This window comes from Hemiscyllium ocellatum, chromosome 42 (genome assembly GCF_020745735.1).
Source record: "Hemiscyllium ocellatum isolate sHemOce1 chromosome 42, sHemOce1.pat.X.cur, whole genome shotgun sequence".
In the NCBI taxonomy this organism is placed as follows: domain Eukaryota; kingdom Metazoa; phylum Chordata; class Chondrichthyes; order Orectolobiformes; family Hemiscylliidae; genus Hemiscyllium; species Hemiscyllium ocellatum.
Window position 1 is genome coordinate 9495314 of NC_083442.1, and position 24356 is coordinate 9519669.

The following is a 24356-nucleotide window of genomic DNA, read 5'->3' on the forward strand; positions in this document are numbered from 1 at the left end:
AGACACACAGCATGGAAACAGACCCTTCGGGCCAACTCATCTATGTCAGCCAGATATCCTCATCTAATCTAGTCCCATTTGCCAGCATGTGGCTCATATTCTCTAATGCCTTCTTCTTCATAAATCCATCCAGATGTATTTTAAATGTTGTAGTTGTAACAACCTCTGCCAATTCCTCTGGCAGCTCATTTCATACATGCACCACCCTCTGCATGAAAAAGGTTGCCACTTTTACATTTTTCTCCTCTCACCCTAAACCTATGCCCTCTTGTTCTGCACTCCCCCATCCCAGGAAAGACCTTGGCTATTTACCTATCCATGACCCTCATTATTTTATGAACCTCGATTAGGTCACCCCTCAGCTTCCAACGCTCCAGTGAAAACAGCTCCACTCTCTCCCTCTAGCTCAAATCCTCCAACCCTGTAAATCTTCCTGAACCTTCTCAAGTTTCACAACATCCTTTCTATAGTAGGGATCACAGAATTGCATTCCGTATTCCAAAAATGGTCAAACCAATGTCCTGTACAGCCACATCATGACCTCCCGACTTTTATACTTAATGCTCTGTTCAAGACAGAAAAGCATACCAAACATCATCTTCACTACCCCATTTACCTGTAACTCCACTTTTAAGGAACAATGAACCTGCATTCCAAGGTCTCGTTGTTCAGCAACAGTCCCTTACATTAAGTGTATAAATCCTGTCCTGGTTTGCCTTTCCAAAATGCAGTACTTCACATTTATCCAATTTGAACTCCATCTGCCATTCCTCAATCCCTTGGCCCATCTGATCAAGATCCCATTATAACCTGAGTAACCTTCTTCACTGTCCGCTACACCTCCAATTTTGGTGTCATCCGCAAACTTACTAACTATACCTCCTATGTTCATATCCAAATCATTTATATGAATGACGAAAAGCAGCGAACTCAGCACCGATTCCAGTGGCACACAACTGGTCACAGGCCTCCAGTCTGAAAAGCAACCTTCCACTACTACCTTTTATCTTCAACCAGTGCTGTATCAAATGGTTAATTCTCCAACTATCCCACGAGATCAAACCTTGCTAACCAGTCTACCATGAGAAGCCTTGTCGAATGCCTGACTGAAGTCCACATAGGTCACATTCACTGCTGTGCCCTCATCAATCCTCTTTGTTACTTCTTCAAAAACTCCATTAAGTTTGTGAGACATGATTTCCCACGCACAAAGCCATGCTGACTATCCCTAATCAATCCTGACCTTTCCAAGTGCATGTAAATCCTGTCCCTCAGGGTTCTCTCCAACAACTTCGCCACCACCAATGTCAGGCTCACCGGTCTGTAGTTCCTTAGCTTTTCCTTACCACCCTTCTTAAATAACAGCACCATGCCAGCCAACCTCCAGTCTTCCGACACCTCACCCAAGACTTGCTGGGATACAAATATCCCAGCAGGGGTCCGAGCAATTACCCCAGCCACCACAGAGTTCCAGGGCACACTTGATCAGGTCTTGGGTATCCAACCATCTTTATGCATTTCAAGACATCCTGCACCACCATCTCTGTAATATGGACATTTTTCCAAGATATCATCATCCATTTCCCCACATTCTATATCATAGAATCATGGAATCCCTACAAATTTACACTGACCGCCTGAAGAGTAACCCACCCAGATTCATTCCCCTACCCTATTACTTTCCATTTTCCCTGATATCTTCCATGTCCTTCTCCACAGTAAACACTGATGCAAAATACTTGTTTAGTACGTCTCTCATCTCCTGTGGTTCCACACATAGGTTGCTTTCAGGGGCCCTATTCTTTCCTTAGTTACCCTTTTCACCTTAATATATTTATAAAATCCTTTCAGATTCTTCTTAACCCTATTTGCCAAAGCTATCTCATGTCCCCTTTTTGCCCTCCGGATTTCCCTCTTATGGAAACTCCTACTGTCTTTATACTCTTCTACGGATTGATTCAATCTCTGCTGTCTTATACCTGACATATGCTTCCTTCTTTTTCTTAACCAAAACTTCAATTTCTCGAATCATCCAGCATTCCCTTCACCAATCAGTCTTGTCTTTCAGCCGAACGGGAATATACTGTCTCAGGATTCTCATTATCTCACTTTTGAAGGCTTCCCATTTTCCATCTGTCCCTTTACCTGCGAACATCTGCGCCAATCAACTTTTGAAAATTATTGTCTAATACCGTCAAAAGTGATCTTCCTCCAGTTTAGGACTTCAACTTTTAGATCTGGTCTATCTTTTTCCATCACTATTTTAAAACCAGTAGAATTATGGTCACTAGCCTCCAAGTGCTCCCATACTGACACCTCAGTCACCTGCCCTGCCTTACATCCCAAGAGTAGGTCAAGTTTTGCAGCTTCTCTAGTAGATCCACATGTTGAATCCGAAAATTTTCTTGTACACACTTAAAGTCCTCTCCATCTAAACCCTTAACACTATGGCAGTCCTAGTCTATGTTTGGAAAGTTAAAATCCCCGCCCATAACCAACCTATTACTCTTACAGATGACTGAGATTTCCTTACAAATTTGTTTCTCAATTTCACCCTGTCCATTAGGGGGTCTATGTAAAATCCCAATAAGGTGATCATACCTTTTTTATCTCTCAGATCTACTTAAGTAACTTCCCTGGATATATTCCCAGGAATATCCTCCCCAAGTACAGCCGTAATGATATCCCTTATCAAAAACGCTACTCCCCCTGCTCTCTTGCCTCCATTTCTATCCATTCTATAGCATTTGTGTCCTGGAACATTAAGCTGCTAGTCCTGTTCACCCCGAGCCATGTTTATGTAATTGCTACGATGTCCCAGTCCCATGGTCCTAACCATGTCCTGAGTTCATCTGCTTTTCCTGTTCAGCCTCTTGCACTGAAATAAATGCAGTTTAATTTATCAGAGCTGAAAAATGTGTTGCTGGAAAAGCGCAGCAGGTCAGGCAGCATCCAAGGAGCAAGGGAATCGACGCTTCGGGCATAAGCCCTTCTTCAGGAATTTATCAGTCCTATCTTCTTCTCTGCTTTGTTCCTGCCTGCCCTGACTGTTTTGATTCACTCATTTTCCCAATCTCAGATTAATTTCTTTCCTCACTATTTCCCTGGGTCCCATCCTTCTACCTTACTAATGTAAATCCTGCTAAGCAGCTCTAGCAAATCTCCCTGCCAGTATATTAGTACTCTTCCAATTCAGGTGCAATCCATACTTCTTGTACAGGTCACTTCTACCCCAGAAGAGATTACAATGATCCACAAATGTGAACCCTTCTCCTGCACCAGCTCCTTAGCCACACATTCATCTGCTCCATCCTCCTATTCCTCCCCTCACAAGCTCATAGCACCAGGTGTAATCCAGATATTACTACTCTCAAGGATCTCCTTTTTAAATTCCTTCTTTTCTGTATTCTCCCTTCAGAATTTCATCCTTTTCCCTTCCTATGTCATTGTACACATTGGAACTAATGACCTATTGCTGGTTCCTCTCCCCTTTGAGAATATTCTGCACCCTGTCAGAGACATCCTTGATTCTGGCACAAGGGAAGCAACACACCATTCTGATTTTTCACTGCCAGCTGCAGAAATGTCTGTACCTCTGACTAGAGAATCCCTTATCACAATCGATTGCTTGGAACCCAACATACCCCTCATTACAATAGAGACATTCTTGGTACCAGAAACTTGGCTGCTCATGCTACATTCCCCTGAGACTCCATCACCCCCTTCGTTTTCCAAAACAACACATTGCTGTTTTGATGGGAATAGCCACAGTGGACTCCTTGCACTACCTGCCTACCCCTCCTACCTTTTACCCATCGACCTGACTGTATCGGCAGCCTTTTCTCCCTTCCTACAACTGCTATCCATCACACCCCCAGCTCCTGTAAATTTCTTATTGTCTCTAACTGCCACTCCAACCCATCCATGTGATCTAATGGGATGCGCAAGCAAAACATTCTCACTATTTAAGCTTTACAGCAAGGCTACACTTTCAAAAAAACAATGCACCTATCTGTTCCTGAGCTGTGAACTCCCCCAAAATGTCTCCAAGGTCATCTGTGAGTTTCACTGCTTTTTCATTTTTCCTAGGCACACTCCAATATCCAGAGATACTTGAACTCAAACAGTAAAGGGAGCAACTGTGCAGATTCACTGCTGTGTCAGACAGCAGTATGGGTTTCTCTCTCTGACCATGCGGTCACTGCCTTTGGCTGCCTTCCTCCTTTTTAAAATGGAATTGTTTGGATCTTTTGTCTCCCATAGCTCCAAAACAATGCAACAGTACATAAAACAGTAATTGCTGCTCCTGAAATTTGAGGAAATCACCTCCAACACCTAAAATGCCTCAAAACAAAAAAGAAGCAGCTTTTACAGCTATAATTTTTTCCCGTCCTCCATCTTGGATTACCCTACACTGCTTTCTTGTTAACTGTATGTTGCTGAGCTTCTCAAACTGCCAGTAAAACAAGGAACTCTCTCATCAGCCAATTCTTTAATGTTACAAATGCTACTGTGTTATAGACTTCTACATCAGAAAATGCAAATACTGTGGAAGGCTGACGAATACATTGGTACACTGCTACAATCCTGAACTTGAGAGCTCTGCATGACCAGACTAAAGGCCAAGTCTCTGAATCAATCTGAACAACTTAAAGCAATGAAACAATCCAGAACCATGTGTAAATTTATGCAAGTATCTGAGATCAAATATCCAGCGGAATTTCACAACTTTAAAGGAACAAAGTATACTAAGCAACATCTGCTCCATCTCGTTCTGAGATATTCTTAGGACATTGTAATCTTCTTCAATCTTGTAGTTCAACTTTCACTCTCCATGCTTCAGCTCTGGTTTCTTGAAATTTCTGTCCAATTGTGATTACAGACTTTGGCTAGCCTACTTCGGTACTTGCCAAAGGATTCACCTTTGTGCTTCCTTCCTACTAGTTCTATACTTCCGAATTGGGTAACAACTTGAATGTTTTGTTACCCTTTAGAGTGCTTTAAAAGTGCAAATTGCTGTCATCGTTATCTGGGATCATTGTTAAATCATTGTTAAACGGGTGAATACAAGTCTCAAGTGGTTAGCATCAATTGTCCTGTCGACGTATGTCATATCATTCAAATAATTAATATTGTACTTGGTTGAACTCTAAGTGCAGCTGATGTTATCCCAGTTGAGGGTAAAACAAATGACGAACTTCACATTTTATGCCTCTCCTCAATACATTTTGGGATAGACAGTGTGACAATGCTGTGAATTTAAAACGTTTATTTTGTCCTGGGTTTTTTTTTGAAGAGAGGTTGTAAAGGCAGAGATGGCAAATTGCCTACTAAAAATGACGTAAATAAACATCTTAGGAGGCTTATCGATTTTTAAAAAGTTGGCAGCAGCTTGAAGGGGAGTGGCTAGTTCCCACAGACTAGTATTTCTTTTAAGCTTTAGCAGTCAGAGACTGTTTGGGTTTACAGAAGAGCTGGAAGTTACAGTGAATGATTCCTAGCTTCTACTCTCTTACAAATCTCTCAATGTTGTTTCCTCCTGAATTGGAGAATTGCATGTAAAAATTTGTGTCTGAATTTACCTTTTTTTTGCCAAGGGATGAGTTTATGGGATGTTACTATACTGGAATAGTTAATCAGTAACACGTACTTTATCTATTATTCAGTTAAGTTTTCTAATAAGTCAGCTATTCAAAATTTCTTTTTCTTAATTTGTATTTTAACTGTTGTGTTTAAATAAATTGTGTTTTACTTAACAGTAAGAAGTTTAACCAGTAACATCATATCAGGAACGCGCAATTCACATCTACCTTTAAAATAAGAAAAAGTTAGGGTCTAGTATACCTTCTCAAAATATTTTGAGGGCATCTGATCTGGTCCAAAACAGTGAAATCAATTTTCAAGAAGTTAGTCTGTTCCTTTTCCAAAGACAATTGTAACTCGTGTAATAACTTGTCAAATTATACAGTCAACTAACCAGACTGAACTCTATGGGCTCTTTGATCTACTATATATATTGCTGTGTTGAGGAAGTCTTGCAAAATTAACAAAGATTTATCGTTGAGGAGGGCTTAGAGCACGAGAACTGCACAGTACACCAGTATTAGAAATACAGTGTGTTTTTATACACCATACTTCTAATGGTGCATAAAGTGCCTAAGGAAGCTATCCAAGAGATAGGACGAGCCTCTGTCCACAGACTCCAAGAGGGGGGGATGTAGAAATTATAGCAAAGTCAGCAAGTCAATCCTCATGGAATAAGTTTCTGATTGGATCTGATTAATAGCCCCAGTCAGGCAGTTCTGCCTGTCAAAAGTGTTAAGTATTAGAGATACTGGCTTTTTGGTGGTTGGCTCTGTGTGAGGCAGTACTATAGTCAAGGATGACTTGGTGATGGGATACTGGCCTTTCTGGAATTACTTTAATCAGGTCCTACTTTAGACATCGACTCCGTTAAGAACAATTTCATCACATCTTTCAAGGTAAGGCTTTATGACAAGTTTTTCTGGTAAGCAGTGGTGTAACTGTAATCTCAGTAGTCGTATGTTAGTACTCCTCTAGAAAAGTTAGAATCTGTGCAGTGCAGAGCATGCTGTTTGTAGCCTTACCATCATTTATAGATTGTTAATGCATATTGTTGAGATGCAACTGAGAAGTTCCACTTTATGAAGATGAGATAAAACCCATATTAGAATACCATAAAGAGTCAGCCACCAAAATGTCAGTATCTCTAATACTTAACATTTTTGACAGCCAGAGCTGCCTGATTGGATCTAATTAATAGCCCCAATCCAGGAACTTATTCCATGAGGTTCAGCTAGCTGACTTGGAGTCTGTGGACACAGGCTTGTCCTATGTAGAGGAATTGAGTTCCGGAGTCCTGAGGTCATGTTGAAGTTGTATAAGACTCTGGTGCGGCCGCATCTGGAGTATTGTGTGCAGTTTAGGCCGCCATACTATAGGAAGGATGTGGAGGCACTGGAACGGGTGCAAAGGAGGTTTACCAGGATGTTGCCTGGTATGGTAGGAAGATCATATGAGGAAAGGCTGAGGCACTTGGGGCTGTTTTCATTGGAGAAAAGAAGGTTTAGGGGTGACTTCTTAGAGGTGTACAAGATGATTAGGGGTTTAGATAGGGTTGACCATGAGAACCTTTTTCCACGTATGGAGTCAGCTATTACGAGGGGGCATATTAAATTAAGGGGTGGTAGGTATAGGACAGATGTTAGGGGTAGATTCTTTACTCAGCGAGTCATGAGTTCATGGAATGCCCTGCCAGTAACAGTGGTGGACTCTCCCTCTTTATGGGCATTTAAACGGGCATTGGGTAGGCATATGGAGGAAAGTGGGCGAGTGTAGGTTAGGTGGGCTTGGATCGGTGAAATATTGAGAGCCGATGTACTGTGCTGTCTTTTTCTATGTTCTATCTCTTGAATAGCCTTCTTAGGCATTTTAGCATCATGTCAGGTCCCTCTGAATCAAGATTAGAGTGGTGCAGGAAATGCACAGCAGATCAGGCAGCATCCGAAGAGCAGGAAAATCGACAGGAATTCCTAATGAATGGCTTTTGCCCAAAACATCGATTTTCCTGCACCTCGGATGCTGCATGACCTGCTGTGCTTTTCTCGCACCATTAATCTTGACTCTAATCTCCAGCATCCGCAGTACCTACTTCTGCCAGGCTCCTCTGACTCAGCAACTGACAGAGAGAGCATGCAACACATGCTAGATCATCTCTTACACCAGTAATGCCTCAGTAGAATTTCCCTTTCTTCTTCCAGCAGCAAGGACATTGAAGTGACTACTTCCATCCTCTCTATCTCTGATTGAGGACTCAACAACGTTTTACAAAGAGAGCATATCCACAGGATCTGGCAGCATTTTTGATAATTCCAAAGAACAAGACACATTTTGCTCCCTCGTGGTTTGAGAATCCACAGCTTTCATGTGGTCACATATCTATTCAGAACCATTGTACCAACCCAAACTTTATATATCAGTCTTGACCTCAAGTTGACCATGTGATGTTATTTCCATGATTCTTACACAAAACTTCATCCCCTCTATCAAAACTTTCTCGCAATTGCCGGAGTTTTGGGTCCAATATTGGTGTTCCTGATGCAGTTTCATCCTCCCACCAGGTTTGGAAAGATCAGACCTAACCTGACAGAGTCTTCTACCTATTAGCAACTCTGCCAATACTATCTCGATACTTACATGTAGGGTGATTCTATGATCTATCTAGCAAGGCTGTAGGTGGCTTCTTCAGCCAAACCTTCGAAGTCTGGACTGCTCTTTTTGCCAGGCCATTTGATGATGGGTGGTATGGAGCTGTCCTTCTATGTCAAATTCCACTCAACTCCAAGAAATAATCAAATTATCTGCTGGTAAAATCATAGCCCTTTATCTGTGACCAACACTTCTGGTCCTCTGTGTGTAGCAAACTATGTGCAGCTTTTTTACATCGCCCAGTGAGAGTGAAATGGAGCCTATGCACGTCCAACCAGTTTGAGCAGGCTGCCTACAATGACTGAGAATATAGAACCCACGAAAGAGCTGCATAGTCAATGTGCAACTAAGTCCAGGGTTCACCCAGACATTCCCACGAATTTGGAGGGACTTCTGTCAGCAGTTTTTGACCTTGTTGACACTTCCCCACCAATGCGATTACATCTGTGGCGGGGCCTGGCCACCAGACATAACATCTAGTCAAAATCTTCATGTTGGAGACCCCTAGATGGCACTGGTAAAGCTCTGCCAGTATTTAAAAGCAAACTACGTTTGGGACAATCCCTCTTGCTCTCACAACAATATGCCATCCTCTACTATCAGCTGGTCTCTCTAGGTCCATAAAGACTCTTTTATTCCTTGATATTCCTTAGACCTTCCGAGAAGACTTCCAGATACTTAATTAGGACTTCAATCAGACAGCAATTTTCTACTTGAAAGTTGCTGAGCCAATCTAAAGGAATCTCTCACAACCAATTTCACCTCAATAAAATTGGGCCCAAGCCTTTTACTATAATCACTGGTAACTTAACTAGCTGCTTTTCATAAGAGACCAGAAGCGAAGTTGTATATTTACAACAGTTGTAACTTAACAGTTGATCTGCAAAGGTTCCTTGGTATAGGTTCTCAGCCTAGCTGAGGTTTTGTGCAAAGTTAGGGACTGGAGTCCAGCGCAAATTTTATTAAAAACAGTTTCCGTGATCACTGATACAGCTGCACTGGTATTGGCTTCCAGTAGAACCAGATAACTATTTAACAAGATATTTATCATAATTGGTTCTGATTTTGATGTTGTTAAGTAACTTTACTGTTTCAAACTAGATGTAGGTGGGCTTTCCAGGGTATGAATTCTCCTGGATACTATTCTATGCTTTTTCTTACTTGATTTAGATTTAGATTTACAATGGCTTACCAGTCAGAATCCTGAAGAAAACATTAACTGCTTGGACAACACTCAGCTTTGTTTTGGAGTTTTGCTGTGGGCCAAACAAGAATCCCTCTGATCAGGTTACGTCTTGAGTGAAGTGTGCAAATACCTGCAATCAAGTGGTATGACTGAAGCTCAGTCAGACTGGCAAGGGATGTCCGCTTCCATCGGAATATCTTGCAACTCATATGCTCCACTTGCCACATTTTCCATTGATGTAGTAACAGTTGTAGTCACTGTTTGAAATCCACTTGGGCTCAGCAAAACGGGTGTTTTGTATAGTTACATCGTTAATCCTGGCTTATCAGACAGTCCTTAAGCATCTAATTAAGGGTTAAACCAAATTCACAGGCTTCCGCCAGTGGTCTTAACCTCGTCAAAAATCCCAACACACAGTTTCCTCTGGTTCTTGAATTGCCAAGTAAATGAAACAGCATCTCAGAATTACAGGTGACTTGGGGGGGGTCATTATTATTATTTAACTATGTCAGTCAATTCTTGAAATATTTTAGTATCTGGTGCCTCAGGGAAAGTTAGGCACCCAAGGACAGAAAAGCTGCAGCTCCACAGGCTGTCAGGAGAATTACGTGTTGCTTATCATCTGCCACGATGGGGTCATTTGTCCGAAGAAAATAACTTATTCTTTCTATGCATTGGACCCAGTCCTCGACAGCAGGGTCGAACATGTCAAGTGCTTTCCAAACAAAGGTATGACGTGCAAAATACTTAGCCTGACTGTTATGAGCGAACTTCTTTGGGATCATGCTTTACTTTTGTTGCCATTGAAATAATTCCACAGAGGCTAATATCCTGTCAGCAAGTCACCTCCTATTTTCACATGAACGGTCCTTGACTACAGTAGTGCCTCATACAGAATCGGGCACAGATTTTTTTTTCTCTCAGCCAGAGAACCAATAACTTCAGAAATTCTGCCATTTTGAATGAATACTGAATGAGCTGTCGTATGTACTGAATAATTGCTATGAGTTATATTCTATTTACTCACATTGCCAACCAAGATGACAAAAGCACAATGTTAAATTAGTGTAACGCTTTTGACTCGGGTTCTTCTCTACCCTTATGCCCTAGTATGGAAATCAATTTGCTCCTGCTTTATTTAGATTCCAAGTAGGTGGTGACAGAATGAAACCAAGACGCTTCCCCAACTGAGATTCAAGGTTAGCCCATGATGGAAGAGATTCAGCATTAAAACAACCTCCTCCCTTCCAATTTCACCAAAGAGGTCCAACATTTGTCACACACAGAAGTTTGTCTCTCATCCTCAAATCCCTTCCCCCTTTCTCCTTCCCTTTCACCCTATTCCTGCTCAATACCTTCCCTTTCCTTCTCTTTCCGTTCCAATTTTCTCCCGCCTTCCAGTCCAGCTTGACCTGAATAACACACTTAGTCTTGCCTGTATACAAACCCAGTTATGGAGTAATTCCATAAGAATAATCTAAAAATCATTCACCTGTCTCACAGTCACATTGTGCTATCTTAAGAAATCTAATAAATTTGACATATCTGTATGACGGTGCCAAAATCACACAAAAAACATCACACACAAACAAAAATTCAGTTTCAGACCAGACAAGTACATTGAACGAATACTTTTCACTCGCCTGCTTTCACCACAGACTTGATTTAGTAAACCTGTGTGCTTTAAAAGAGCTGCAAGGACAAATCTTGAAGCTGTATCCAACAAAGTCTCATTGCCAAGAATCGCACTGTCCCAATCTGGAAAATATATATTACAGTAATAAGTGTATTTATTAGATAGTGGCAGAAAATCCATTTAAACATGCACACATTTTGGCTGTTTTTTTTTGGGGGGGGGGAATGTCGACACAATGGTTAGCACTGCTGCCTCTCAGCACAGGAACCCAAGTTCGATTCCGGCGACTGTCTGTCTGAGGTTTGCACATTCTCCCAGTATCTGTGTGGGTTTCCTCTATTTTCCTGCCACAATCCAAAGATGTGAAGATTAGGTGAATTGGCCATGCTAAATTGCTTGTAATATTCAGGAATGTGTAGGTTAGGTATAAATGTAGAGTAGTAGGGAAATGGATTTGGATGAATTACTCTTCAGAGGGTCGGTATGGACTTGTTGAGCTGAAGGGCCTGTTTCTGCACTGTAGGGATTCAGTGCAAAAGGCAGAGGATGTTACAGTGGCGAAATAGAAACACTCTCCAAATTGATTATCTATGGTGAACATTGTGATTAAAAGTCTGTGATACACTTAGATATAAATATCATTTCAAGAGTTACTGATGAGGCCAGCATTTGTTACCCTTTGAACTGCGTAGTTTGCTTGGTCAGTGCTATGGACCAGGCCAGGCCCCCTCAAAACATTTCAAGAAGTTAGTCCAGACCCTAACCTTTGTAGTTGTTTTAAGCAGGTGTAAAGTGGATATTCCAGGAGTGACATGGCTGACCCACCCACTAGCGATACATGGGTTTAAAACAAAACAAGGTCAGTAAAATATTCTGACGTAACAACTATGTGCCAGCGATCTTTCAAATAAAAGTAGTGACGTGGATGCTGCAAATCTAAAATAAAATCACAAAATGCTCGAGAAACTCAAGTCTGGCAGCATCTGTGGATCACGAAGAGTTATCATTCCGAGTAAAATGACTCTTCCTTGATATCAGACATTAGTGCAATCTTATATAGAGGTAGAAAAGCAGTTTGGTGTCAAACTGAATTCCAAATCCACCATTATACTGCACTGATATCCTCCTCATTCTACTGGGGAATGTACTGTAAAAGCATCAAGAAGAAAGACATGTACACAGCCTACATTGATGGCCATGAAACTATTAATTGTGGCAAAAATTCATCTGATTCACTAACGCCCTTCAGGGAAGGATGGACATCATCCTTACCAGGTCTACCTGACTCTTAACTGCTGTGTCGATGCTGCTCCTTTAATAAGGTTTTGTCATCCTTGGGTTTTTTTCCAGAGAAGTCATAAAGTCAGGGTTTCTAATATGTCTGGGTTTATCTACTTCAGAATGCTTTTAAGTCTTTGTTTAAAACACTTGGACAATGAAAGGGGAATAGCCAGTTCTCCCAGTTCAGGGTTTGGTTTGGTTTTAGCAGTCTGGCTGTTTTGTTTGCAGCTGCTACTCAACTTTTAGCTGGGAACCCAGAGAAACTGCAGGGGACGCAAAGAAGCAGTTCCAAGTTGATCCTCTCTCTATCTGACATCTTTCCTGTAAGAACCTGCTTGATATTATTTTTTTGCCAAGGGGGTGTTTATGGAAATGTTGTAAGCACTTAGAACAGTATCATTAAGATTGTCCTCACGTCGGTTGGTTTTTCAAATAGTTATGTTATCCTAAATTTGGTTTTCTTTTATTCATGTGTAAATACATTACTTTATTCAAAACTGAGTGGGTGGGTCAGCCATGTCACTCCTGGAATATCTACTTTACACCTGCTTAAAACAACTACAAAGGTTAGGGTCTGGGCTAACTTCTTGAAATGTTTTGAGGGGGTCTGGCCTGGTCCATAGCACTGACCACTGGAATGGTCAAGCAAATTACTCAGTTCAAAGGGTAACAAATGCTGGCCTCGTCAGTAACACCCACATCCTTTGGAAGCAGAAATAAAGAAAATCATTCCAAACAAATGGGTGGTACGGTGGTACAGTGGTTAGCACTGCTGCCTCACAGCGCCAGAGACCTGGGTTTAATTCCCGCCTCAGCTGTCTGTGTGGAGTTTGCACATTCTCCCCGTGTATGCGTGGGTTTCCTCCAGTTTCCTCCCACAGTCCAAAAAATGTGCAGGTCAGGTGAATTGTCGGTAGTGTTAGGTGAAGGAGTAAATGTAGGGGAATGGGTCTGGGTGAGTTGCTCTTCGGAGGGTTGGTGTGGACTTGTTAGGCTGAAGGGCCTGTTTCCACACTGTAAGAAATCTGTAAAAACAAATGCCACAGCATCTCGCCCACAGCAAAACAATGGAAATGGAAGGCAGGTTAAAGAGGAATGAATTAAAATGGAATGAATTAAAATGGGCAGGCAAAGTGTTGAAGAAGTGAGAAAACAGGCAACCTTTCAAGTACCACAGACTGAAGCAGGCAAGGGGAAATAAGGGAGAAAGAAAAATCACATTGTTGATTTCAGTGGTCCTGAAACTAATCAACAATCTACAGCCTTCCTCAGGAGGAGGTAAATTGCAACTGAATGTTCTGGTTGCGGCCTGTTTTTATAGAACTGTTCTTTGGTCATGATGCTGGCAATTCTAAGTATTTTTGGATTAAGCTCACACATGGACCAACCTTTCTCACATTGCTTTGACCTTCATTGTGAGTTCTCAGGAAACAAAATACAGCACTGTGCTCAAGATCTGAATTCAGAGTGTCTTTGAACTTCTCCTAACATCTTCCAACTCATGGTTTAAAAATTCCTATTTTAATAAACAAAAGATGAAAGGTCTGTGGATGCTGGAAATCAGAAACAAAATATAATCGTTGGAAAAACTCAGCATGTTTGGCAGCATCTGTGGAAGGAAAGTAGACTTAACATAATAGGTTCAATAACATTTCTTCAGAACGGAATATAGCTAGGAAAAGGTTGGTATAAATGATGATGGTGGGAAGGAGACTGATAAAGAGGGTAAAAGTATGTGGGATCCAGGGTAACTGTCAAGTTGGATCCAAAATTAGTCTAGTGGTAGAAGACAAAGGATGGCAATTGAACCTGTTTATGAGACTAGAGACCAGTGGTGCACCACAGAAATCGGTGCTGGATCTATCATTGTTTGTGATATATAGAAAAGATGTGGTGGGGGAGGAGTGGAGAAGAGAGAAACATCGAGAAGAGGGCATGATAAAGAAGCTTGTAGATACTTTTTTCTTCACTTGAGATATTGGTGTCACTGGTTAGGCCTCATTCTGACCTTATGATGGAGGGAAGGTTGGTCCTAGGACATTATCCTGAGGAACTCCTTCAGGGATCTCCTGAAGCTGAGATGACTGACCTCTAACAACTAACTCCTTCTTCTGTGCAAAGTCTGACCCCAAACAGAAAAGAGTTTTCCCCCAGTTCCCATTGACTACAGTTTTGCTATACTGATGCCATACTCAGTCCAGTGCAAATTCAAGGGACCACTGGAGAAGGCCAAGACGAATGATCTTCTGGATTACCTTGATGGATTATCTTAATCATTCGATTGGTCCTTGAGGAAGCATAATGTTGTAGGATAGCGACTGGATGAATAGAAAGCAAACTATTCCATTTACTTTTTAGGGTCAATGGCAAGGGAGCATCATTAAGGTGAAAGACTGGAGGTTCGGCAGCATGGTGACTCATTAGTTAGCACTGCTGCTTAACAGCGACGGGGACCCTGGTTCGATTCCAGCCTCGGGTAAGTCTGTGTAAGGTTTGCCTGTTCTCAGTGTCTACGTTGATTCCCATTTAGTGCTCCAACTTCCTCCCATAGTACGAAGATGTGCAGGTTAGATGGATTACGCTTGCTAAATTGCCCTGCAGTGTCCAGGGATGTGCAGTGTAGGTGGATCAGCATGGTAAATCTCTGGTTATGGTGATAGGATCTAGCTAGTCTGGTTGGATGGTTGGTGCAGTCTCAAAGGGCTGAATTTTTTCTTACTTACTAACATTCTGTAATTAAGAATCACCTAACCTTAGAATCTTAAGTTGAGGTGCAAACAAGACTACCTAATTTCTTTTTTGCAAAATAAAAACCTTGGTCTCATGCTTTGTTTGCTTTTTTCATTTGTTCATGGCATGTTGGTTTCACTGTCTGGACCAGCATTTATTGTTCATCCCTAAACATTCTCAAGGAGTTGATGGTGCGCTGCCGTTTTAAACTACTGCAGTCCCTGGCATGTAAAGACAACCACACTGCCAGTGGGAAGGGAATTCCAGGATTGTGACCCAATGAAAATGTTTCCAAGTCAGGCTAGAGTTTGACTTGGAGGGATTTTCAGATGATTGTAAAGACGAGAATGACATTCTAGCTTCCTGGGTCAGACTTGCTAGTGTCAAGTTCAAACTCAAAAAGCTCCAACTGGCATCTTGATATTTACAGTTTAGATTACCATATAATGATTCCATATTTCCCAAGAACTGGATTCAAAATATTGGTCCAAATTAGAGGAAACACTTTTCCTTTTGTGGCACTGTGGCTAACACTGATACCTCACAATGCCAAGGACCTGGGTTCAATTCTGCCATTGGCAATGATCTGTGTAGAGTTTGAACATTCTCAGTGTTTGCATGGAATTCCTCTGGGTGCTCAGGTTTTCTCCCACAGTCCAATGATTTGCAGATTAGGTACACTGGCCATATCGAATTGCCCATAGTGTCCAGGTGGATTAGTCATGGGAAATGCAGACTTGCAAGGATAGGGTGGGTTTGGGCAGATGTTCTCAGATGGTCAGTGTGGACTCAATGGATTGAATGGCCTGCTTCCGCATTGTGGGCAGTCTATGCTATAATTTCCCTCGTTCTGAAATCTCCTCCAGTTTCATTTACGACTGAGAAATTAAACTGCATTTATTTCAATGCAAGTAGCCCAACAGGTAAGGCAGACGAATTCAGGATGGAAACATGGGACTGGGATGTCATAGCAATTAGAGACGCAGTTCCGGGATGGACAGAACTGGCAGCTTAATGTGCCACAGTATAGATAGGATTGCCGGGGCGGGGGGTGGGGGGGGCAACAGAGGAGGGAGATTGGCATTTTCAATTAGAGACAATGTTACGGATATAATTAGAAAAGATTGCCTTGCGAATATGTCCAGGGAAATTGAGAAATAAGAGAAATTGGGAAGGCATGGTGGCTTAGTGGTTAGCACTGCTGCCTCACAGTTTGCATATTCTCCCCATGTCTGCATGGGTTTTCTCTAGGTGCTCCGGTTTCCTCCCACAGTCCAAAGATGTGTAGGCCAGGTGAATCGGCCATGCTAAATTGCCCACAGTGTTAAGTGCATTAGTCAGAGGGAAATGGGTCTGGGTGGGTTACTCTTCAGAGGGTCAGTATGGACTTGTTGGACCGAAGGGCCTGTTTGCACATTGCAGGGAATCTAAAGAAAGGAATAATCACCTTTTTTGGGATTGTACTATAGACTCACCGAATAGTCAGCAGGAAATTGAGAAACAACTTTGTTCAGGGGTCTCAGTTATCTGACAATAGTGACAATCTGTAAGTAGGAGATTTTAACTTTCCAAATATAGATTGGGACTGGATGGAGAGGAATTTGCGAAGTGCGTACAAAAAAAGTTTCACACTCAGTATGTGGATGTACCTACCACAAAGTGCTAAACTTGACCTACTCTTGAGAAACAAGGCAGGACAGGTGACTGAGGTGTCAGTGTGGCAGCACTTTGGGGCCAGCGACCATAATTCTATTAGTTTTAAAATAGTGATGAAAAAGGATAGGCCAGATCTAAAATTTAAAGATCTGAATTGGAGGAAGGTCAATTTTGATGGTACAAAACAAGAACTTTCAAAAGTTGATTTTGGGTGGATGTTTGCACGTAAAAGGACAGCTAGAAAATGGGAAGCTTTTAAAAATGAGTCCAGAGACAATACATACCTGTTAGGGCAGAGGGCAAGGCTGGGTGACCAAAGAAATTGATGTATTGGTCAAAAATAAGAAGGAAGCATCTGTCGGGTATAGACAGCAAGGATTGAGTGAATCTTGTGAACAGTATAAAGGCAGTACAATATAACTAAAAGGGAAATCAGGGGGGCAATAAAGGGGATGTGAGAGCTTTGGGAAATAAGGCCAAGGAGAACCTACAAATACGTTAAGGACAAAAGGGTAACTAGGGAGAGAATAGGGCCCCTCAAAATCAGCAAGGCAGTCTATGCGTGCAACTGGACGCATTTTTAAGACGTCCAGTACCAATACCTCTGTAATACGGACATTTTTTCAAAATGTCGCTATTTATTTCCCCATGTTCTCTATCTTCCATATCCTCCTCCACAGTAAACACTGGACATCTTAAAACGCATAAAGGTAGATAAATCCCCACGCCTGATCAGGCGTATCCTAGAACTCCGTGGGAAGCTAAGCAAGTGATTGCTGGGCTCCTTGCTGAGATATTTGTACCATCAATAGCCACAGGTGAGGCATCGGAAGACTGGTGGTTGACTAATGGGGAACATCTACTTAAGAAAGATGGTAAGGAAAGGCTAAGGAACCATAGACCAGTGAGCCTGACATCAGGGTTTTTGAAGAGTAGGTTGTTGGAGGGAATCCAGAGGGTCAGAATTTGTGTGTATTTGGAAAGGCAAAAGGACTTATTTCTGATAGTCAATGTGGCCCTTTGTATGGGAAATCATGTCTCCCCAATTCCATTGATTCTTTTGAAGTAATGAAGAGGATTGATGAGGACAGAGCAGTGGATGTGCTTTATGTGGACTTCAGTAAGGCATTCGACAAGGTTCCTCATGGTCGCTCAAAAGTGAGATCACATGAAATAGAGGGAGAACTTGCCATTTGGATACAGAACTGGCTCGAAGGTAGAAGACAGATGGAGGTAGTGGAGAGTTGCTTTTCAGACTGGAGGCCTGTGACCAGTGGTGTGCCACAAGGTTTGGTGTTGGGTCCACTGCTTTTCGTCATTTATACAAATGATTTAAATGTGAACATAAGACATCTGTTTATTAAGTTTGCTGATGACACCAAAATTGAAGATGTAGTGACAATGAAGAAGGTTGCTGATGAAGGCTTGTGCCTGAAATGTTGATTCTCCTGCTCCTCGGATGCTGTCTGGCCTGCTGTGGTTTTCCAGCACCACACTCTCGACAGTGAAGAAGGTTACCTCAGAGTACAATCAGATGGGCCAATGGGCCGAGGAGTGGCAGATGGAGTTTAGTTTAGACAAACGTGAGGTACTGCATTTTGGAAAGGCAAATCAGGTCAGGACTTATACACTGAATGGTAAAGTCCTGGGGAGTGTTGCCGAACAAAGAGACCTTGGAGTGCAGGTTCATAATTCCTTGAAAGTGGAGTCACAGGTGGACAGGATAGTGAAGAAGGCATTTGGTATGCTTTCCTCTACTGGTCAGTGCATTGAGTAAAGGAGTTGGGAGGTCATGTTGCAGCTGTATAGGACATTGGTTAGGCCATATTTGGAATACTACATGCAATTCTGTGATCCCTGCTTTAGAAAGGATGTTGTGAAACTTGAAAAGGTTTAGAAAAGGTTTACAAGATTTTGACAGGTTTGGAGCATTTGAACTATAGGTAGAGCTTGAATAAGCTGGGGTTACTTTTTCTGAAGCATCGGAGGCTGAGAGGTAACCTTTGAGGTTTATAAAATGATTAGGGGCATGGATAGGGCGAATAGCCAAGGTCTTTTCCCTGGGTTGGAGGAGTCCAAAACTAGGTTTAAAGTGAGAGGGGAAAGATTTAAATGGGACCTGAGGGGCAACCTTTTCATGCAGACGGTGATGCATGTATGGAATGAGCTGCCAGAGGAAATGGTGGAGATTGGTACAATTACAACATTCAAAAGGCATCTGGATGGGTATATGAACAGGAAGGGTTTCGGGGGAATATGGGCTAAATGCTGGCAAATTGGATTAGCTTAATCTGGTCAGCATGGACGAGCTGGACTGAAGGGTCTGTTTCTACGGTGTAGAGTTCGATGACTTTATTTGTCTATTTCCTTTGGCCCACACATTGTAGCATCCCATTCATTCCACATGAGTTTCATTTCATCAATTCTAACCTTTTAACCCTACACCTCTCCCCCATTCCTCACTACTTTTGATCCTCATTGTCCCTCCACTACCTTTCATTGTCCCACCCCAACTTCTGTTTGTCCTGTCACCCCTCACTGCTCTTTTTATGTCCCATCCCTCACTTCTCTTTTATTCTGCCTACCCTCACTATCTCTCGCCCCTCCTGTACCGGGTGATAGAAGTAAAATCCCTTATATTTTAAGGGTATTTAGATGTGCTCTTGTAATGCCAAGGCACAGTCCTGAAAAAGGGATCAGAATAATTTGGTGGATACGATGTGCATTTTTCTGTGCTTTAGCTGTCTATGGCACTGGAACTAACCCTTCATAACTCTTATATTTCACTATCCGCTTGCCACCTATTGCTCACCACTGGGCCCCACTGTCCCTCACTACTCATTTCTTTCCCTCATTAACATTTGCGCTCCTACTCTTGTTACCCATTCACTCCATCCCTCACTACACCCTGAATTCCCCTAACCTTTCCATTGCTCACCATTCATTGCCCCCACTGTCTCTTGTTGTAGCTTGCTTGCTCCAGTACCTCACTACTGTTCTGAGGAAGGGTCACTGGACCTAAAATGCTAACTCTGATTTCTCTCCACAGATGCCGTCAGACCTACCAAGCTTTTCCAGCAATTTCTGCTTTTGCTTCTGATTTCCAGCATTCACAATTCTTTCTGGTTCTTTTTTAAACTATGTTCTGGGCACACCTTCAACAGTACAGCATTGTCGCCATTAGATTAGACTTACAGTGTGGAAACAGGCCCTTCGGCCCAACAAGTCCACACCGACCCGCCGAAGCGCAACCCACCCATACCCCTACATTTACCGCTTACCTAACACTACGGGCAATTTAGCTTGGCCAATTCACCTGACCCGCACATCTTTGTGACTGTGGGAGGAAACCGGAGCACCCGGAGGAAACCCACGCAGACACGGGGAGAACGTGCAAACTCCACACAGTCAGTCGCCTGAGTCGGGAATTGAACCTGGGTCTACAGGCGCTGTGAGGCAGCAGTGCTAACCACTGTGCCACCGTGCCGCCCACTGTGCCACCGTGCCGCCCACTGTGCCACCGTGCCGCCCACTGTGCCACCGTGCCGCCCACATGTGCCACCGTGCCGCCCACATGTGCCACCGTGCCACCCACAAATGCCACCGTGCCGCCCACTGATGCCACCGTGCCGCCCACTGTGCCACCGTGCCGCCCACTGTGCCACCGTGCCGCCCACAAGTGCCACCGTGCCGCCCACCTTGATTATTTTATTATTTTTCCTGCCAGTGCCTGTCAGATACACATTTAAATTACACAGAAAAGGTGGACCCACCTACCTTTGCTGACAGCATAGTCCTGCATTTTGAGCCACAGAACATTGACAGGTTCTTTAGTCGAGCCCAAAGCCAGATCAACAAGCATAATATTCTCGGCACCAAGGCTATATTCAAAAGGTTTTTGTTCTTCATTTCCAGACAGTGCAACTTCCAGCAGAGAGCTCATGCATTTATCTGCATCACAAACAGTTTTTTTTGACTATCCACATATCATTAAATGGTCTTTGAACTTAACGATTTAAAAATATTTTAAACACATTGGGTGAAATAATAAAATACGCAAATGCCATCAAGCCCATTTTAATCAGAATTAATTTGTCTCATCATAAAATCTATTGTAGTTATCTGTACAGGTTCTGTTTACTTTCACAAGAACAATTTGAAGTTGCACCTGCACACACTTTATTGGAGACTGATTTCCTGGCGTTTGTGTGGCACAAATGTATCTTGCAATTGTCAGGCGAAGCTTGGATATTGTTTAATTCTTGCCACTTTTGAAAATGGACTGCTTCAATATTGGTGGAGTTGCAAATTCTGAGAATATCTCCACTTTTGATCTGATAGAGGGAAGGTCACTGATGAAATAAATTAAGCATAGGACGAATGCAGATATTAAATCATTAAGTAGGATGGAATAGTCCCCATATATCTCAATAAATGCTGCTCCATCAACACTCGATAGCTTGACGCAATTCAAGACAATGCAGCCTGCTGATTTGGCACCACATCCACAAACATTTTGTCATTCTGCCACTGACACTAAGTAGCAGCAGTGTTTACTATCTATAAGATGTACTGCAGAAAATCAAGGCTCCTTAAAGAGCACTTCCCAAACTCATGACCACTTCCATCGAGAAAGAAAAGGGCAGCAGATAAATGGCAACAGTGTCACCTGCAGGTTCCCCTCCAAACACCATCCTTTGACGTATCTAGTCATTCCTTCGTTGCTGGGTAAAATTTCTAGACTTAAAACATAGAACATTACAATGCAGTACAGGTCCTTTGGCCCTCGATGTTGCACTGACCTATGGACTCAATCTGAAGCCTATCTAACTTGAAGTATTCCATTTTCACCCGTATACCTATCCAATGCCCTTAATGTCAGCAAGTCTACTACTGTTGCAGGCAGGCCATTCCATGTCACTACTACTCTGAGTAAAGAAACTACCCCTCATATCTGTCCTAAATTTATCACCCCTCAATATAAAGCTATGTCCCCTCGTGTTAGCCTTCACCATCTGAGGAAAAAGGCTCTCACTGTCCAACCTATCTAAATCCTCTGATTATCTTATACAACTTGACTAAGTCACCTCCCAACCTTCTTATTTGCAACGAAAACAACCTCAGGTCCCTCTGCCTTTCCTCATAAGACCTTCCCTCCATACCAGGCAACACTCGAGTCAATCTCCTTTGAACCCTTTCCAAAGCTTCCATATCCTTCCTATACTGCGGTGATCAGAACTGCATGCAATACTCCAGGTGCCGCCTTACCAGTGTCTTGTACAACTGAAGCATAACCTCATGGCTCCAAAACTCAATCCCCTAGCAATAAACTCCAATACAACATATGCCTTCTTAACAACCCTATCAACCTGGGTGGCAACTTTCAGGGATTTATGACCTGGACACCAAGATCTCTCTGTTAATCTACACTGCCAAGAATCTTACCATTAGCCCAGGACTCTGCATTCCTGTTATTTCGTCCAAAGTGAACTACCTCACACCTTTCTGCATTAAACTCCATTTGCCACTTCTCAGTACAGCTCTGCATCTTATCTACATCCCTCTGCAACCCACAACATCCTTAGGCACTATCCAAAATTCGGCCTGCCTTAGTGCCATTTGCAAATTTACTTACCCATCCTTCTACACCCACATCCAGATCATTTATAAAAATGACAAACAGCAGTGGTCCCAAAACAGATCCTTGTGGTACACCAATGGTATGGGCGTTCCAGGATGCACATTTCCCATCAACCACCACACTCTGTCTTCCTTCAGCTAGCCAACTTCAGATTCAAACCACTAAATTACCTTCAATCCCGAAACTCTTTATTTTGTGCACTAGCTTACCGTGCGGAACCTTATCAAACGCTTTACTGAAGTCCATTTACACCAGATCAACTTCTTACCTTCACCCACCTGTTTGGTCACCTTCTCGAAGAACTCAATAAGGTTAGTGAGGCACGACCTACCCTTCACAAAACCATGTTGACTATTCCCTAATCAACTTATTCCTTTCCAGATGAACATAAATCCTATCTCTTATAACCTTTTCCAACACCTTACTCACAATCAAAGTAAGGCTCAGTGGCCTATAATTACCAGGGTTGACTCGACTCCCCTTCTTAAACAAGGGAGCAACATTTGCTGTTGTCCAGTCTTCTGGTACTACTCCCGTCGACAATGACAACATAAAGATCAAAGTCAAAAGCTCGGCAATCTCCTCCCTGGCTTCAGTTTAATTTCAATTCTTCCAAAATTGCTAAAACCTCCTCTTTGTCAACCTCAATCACATCCAATCTTATAGCCTGTATCTCCTTATTCTCAGTAGCACTGCCGTTTTCCAATGTGAATACCTACAAAAAGTATTCATTAAGCGCTCCCCTTATGTCCTGAGATTCCACATACGACTTTCCTCTACTATCTTTGATTGGCCCTAATCTTACAATAGACATTCTTTTATCCCTGATGCACCTGCAGAAGGCCTTAGGGTTTTCTTTGATCCTATCCGCCAACAACGTCTCATGTCCCCTGCTGGCTCTTCTTAGCCCTCCTTTAGATCTTTTCCGGCTAACTTCTAACTCTCAAGCCCCATTGTGTCTACCACTGTGCTGCCATTTCTGCTGGGTCTACCCTTCCAGTGAGCCAGGGATGGTAATGGTGATTTCTGGGATGTTATCTAAGGTATGGTTCCATAAAAATGACAAGTTGTTGCTTGACTAGTCTGTGACTCATCTCTCCCAATTTCGGCACAAGGCCACAGCTGTTGTTAAGGAGGTCTTTTCATGGTCGACAGGGATGTTTGTGTTTTTGCCGTTGTATTTTCCGGATCCAAGGTTAATGCCAGGTGGTCCATCCGGTTTCATTTCTTTGTTGTGACTTTCTAATAATTGGTATAACTGAGTGGTTTGCTAGGCCATTTCAGAGGGCAGTTGAGAGTCAACCACATTGCAGTGGGTCCAGAGTCACAAGTAGACCAGACCAGGTAAGGATGACAGAGTTGCTTCCCTAAAAGATATTAGTGAATCAGTTGGGTTTTTCTTACAATTGACAATGGTTTCATGGCCAATCGACCCTTAAATTCAGATTTTTCAAGTTGAATTCAAATTTCTTTAGCTGCCATGGCGGGATTCAAACCCGTCACGGTGGCTCAGTGGTTAGCATTGACACGGTGGCTCAGTGATTCGCACTGCATGCTTCACAGCACCAGCGTCCCTGGCTCGATTCCAGCTGTCTGAGACTGTTTGTGTGGAGTTTGCATACTCTCCCCATGTCTGCATGGGGGTACTCCAGTTTCCTCCCACAGTCCAAAGATGTGCAGGTCAGGTGAATTAGCCATGCTGAATTGTCCATAGTGTTAGGTGCATTAGTCAGAGGGAAATGGGTCTGGGTGGGTTACTCTTCGGAGGGTCGGTGTGGACTGGTTGGGGCGAAGGGCCTATTTCCATACTGTAGGGAATTTTAAAAAACCCAGGTGCTCAGAACATTATTCTGGATTTCTGAATTAATAGTTGAGCAATAATACCACTGGGCCATCGCCTCCACAAATATCCAAGGATATACATCGTATCAAAAAGACAGGCAGGTGGGCTGAGGTGGTGGGGTTGCCTGTTTAGTAAAAAATGAAATGAAATCAAA

The 24356-nt window shown here is 42.7% G+C and overlaps 1 protein-coding gene across 1 annotated transcript in view; it reads right to left on the reverse strand.

The window, feature by feature from the left end:
- Positions 1-24356, reverse strand: part of herc1 (HECT and RLD domain containing E3 ubiquitin protein ligase family member 1) — a 445291-nt gene that overhangs the window by 317379 nt on the left and 103556 nt on the right. Inside the window, exons 19-20 of the mRNA XM_060853924.1 lie at positions 20496-20669; positions 11059-11173 (exon numbers count right to left, since the gene is read on the reverse strand). Coding sequence (XP_060709907.1) covers positions 11059-11173; positions 20496-20669 — 289 coding nt within the window. The remainder of the gene's footprint in view (positions 1-11058; positions 11174-20495; positions 20670-24356) is intronic.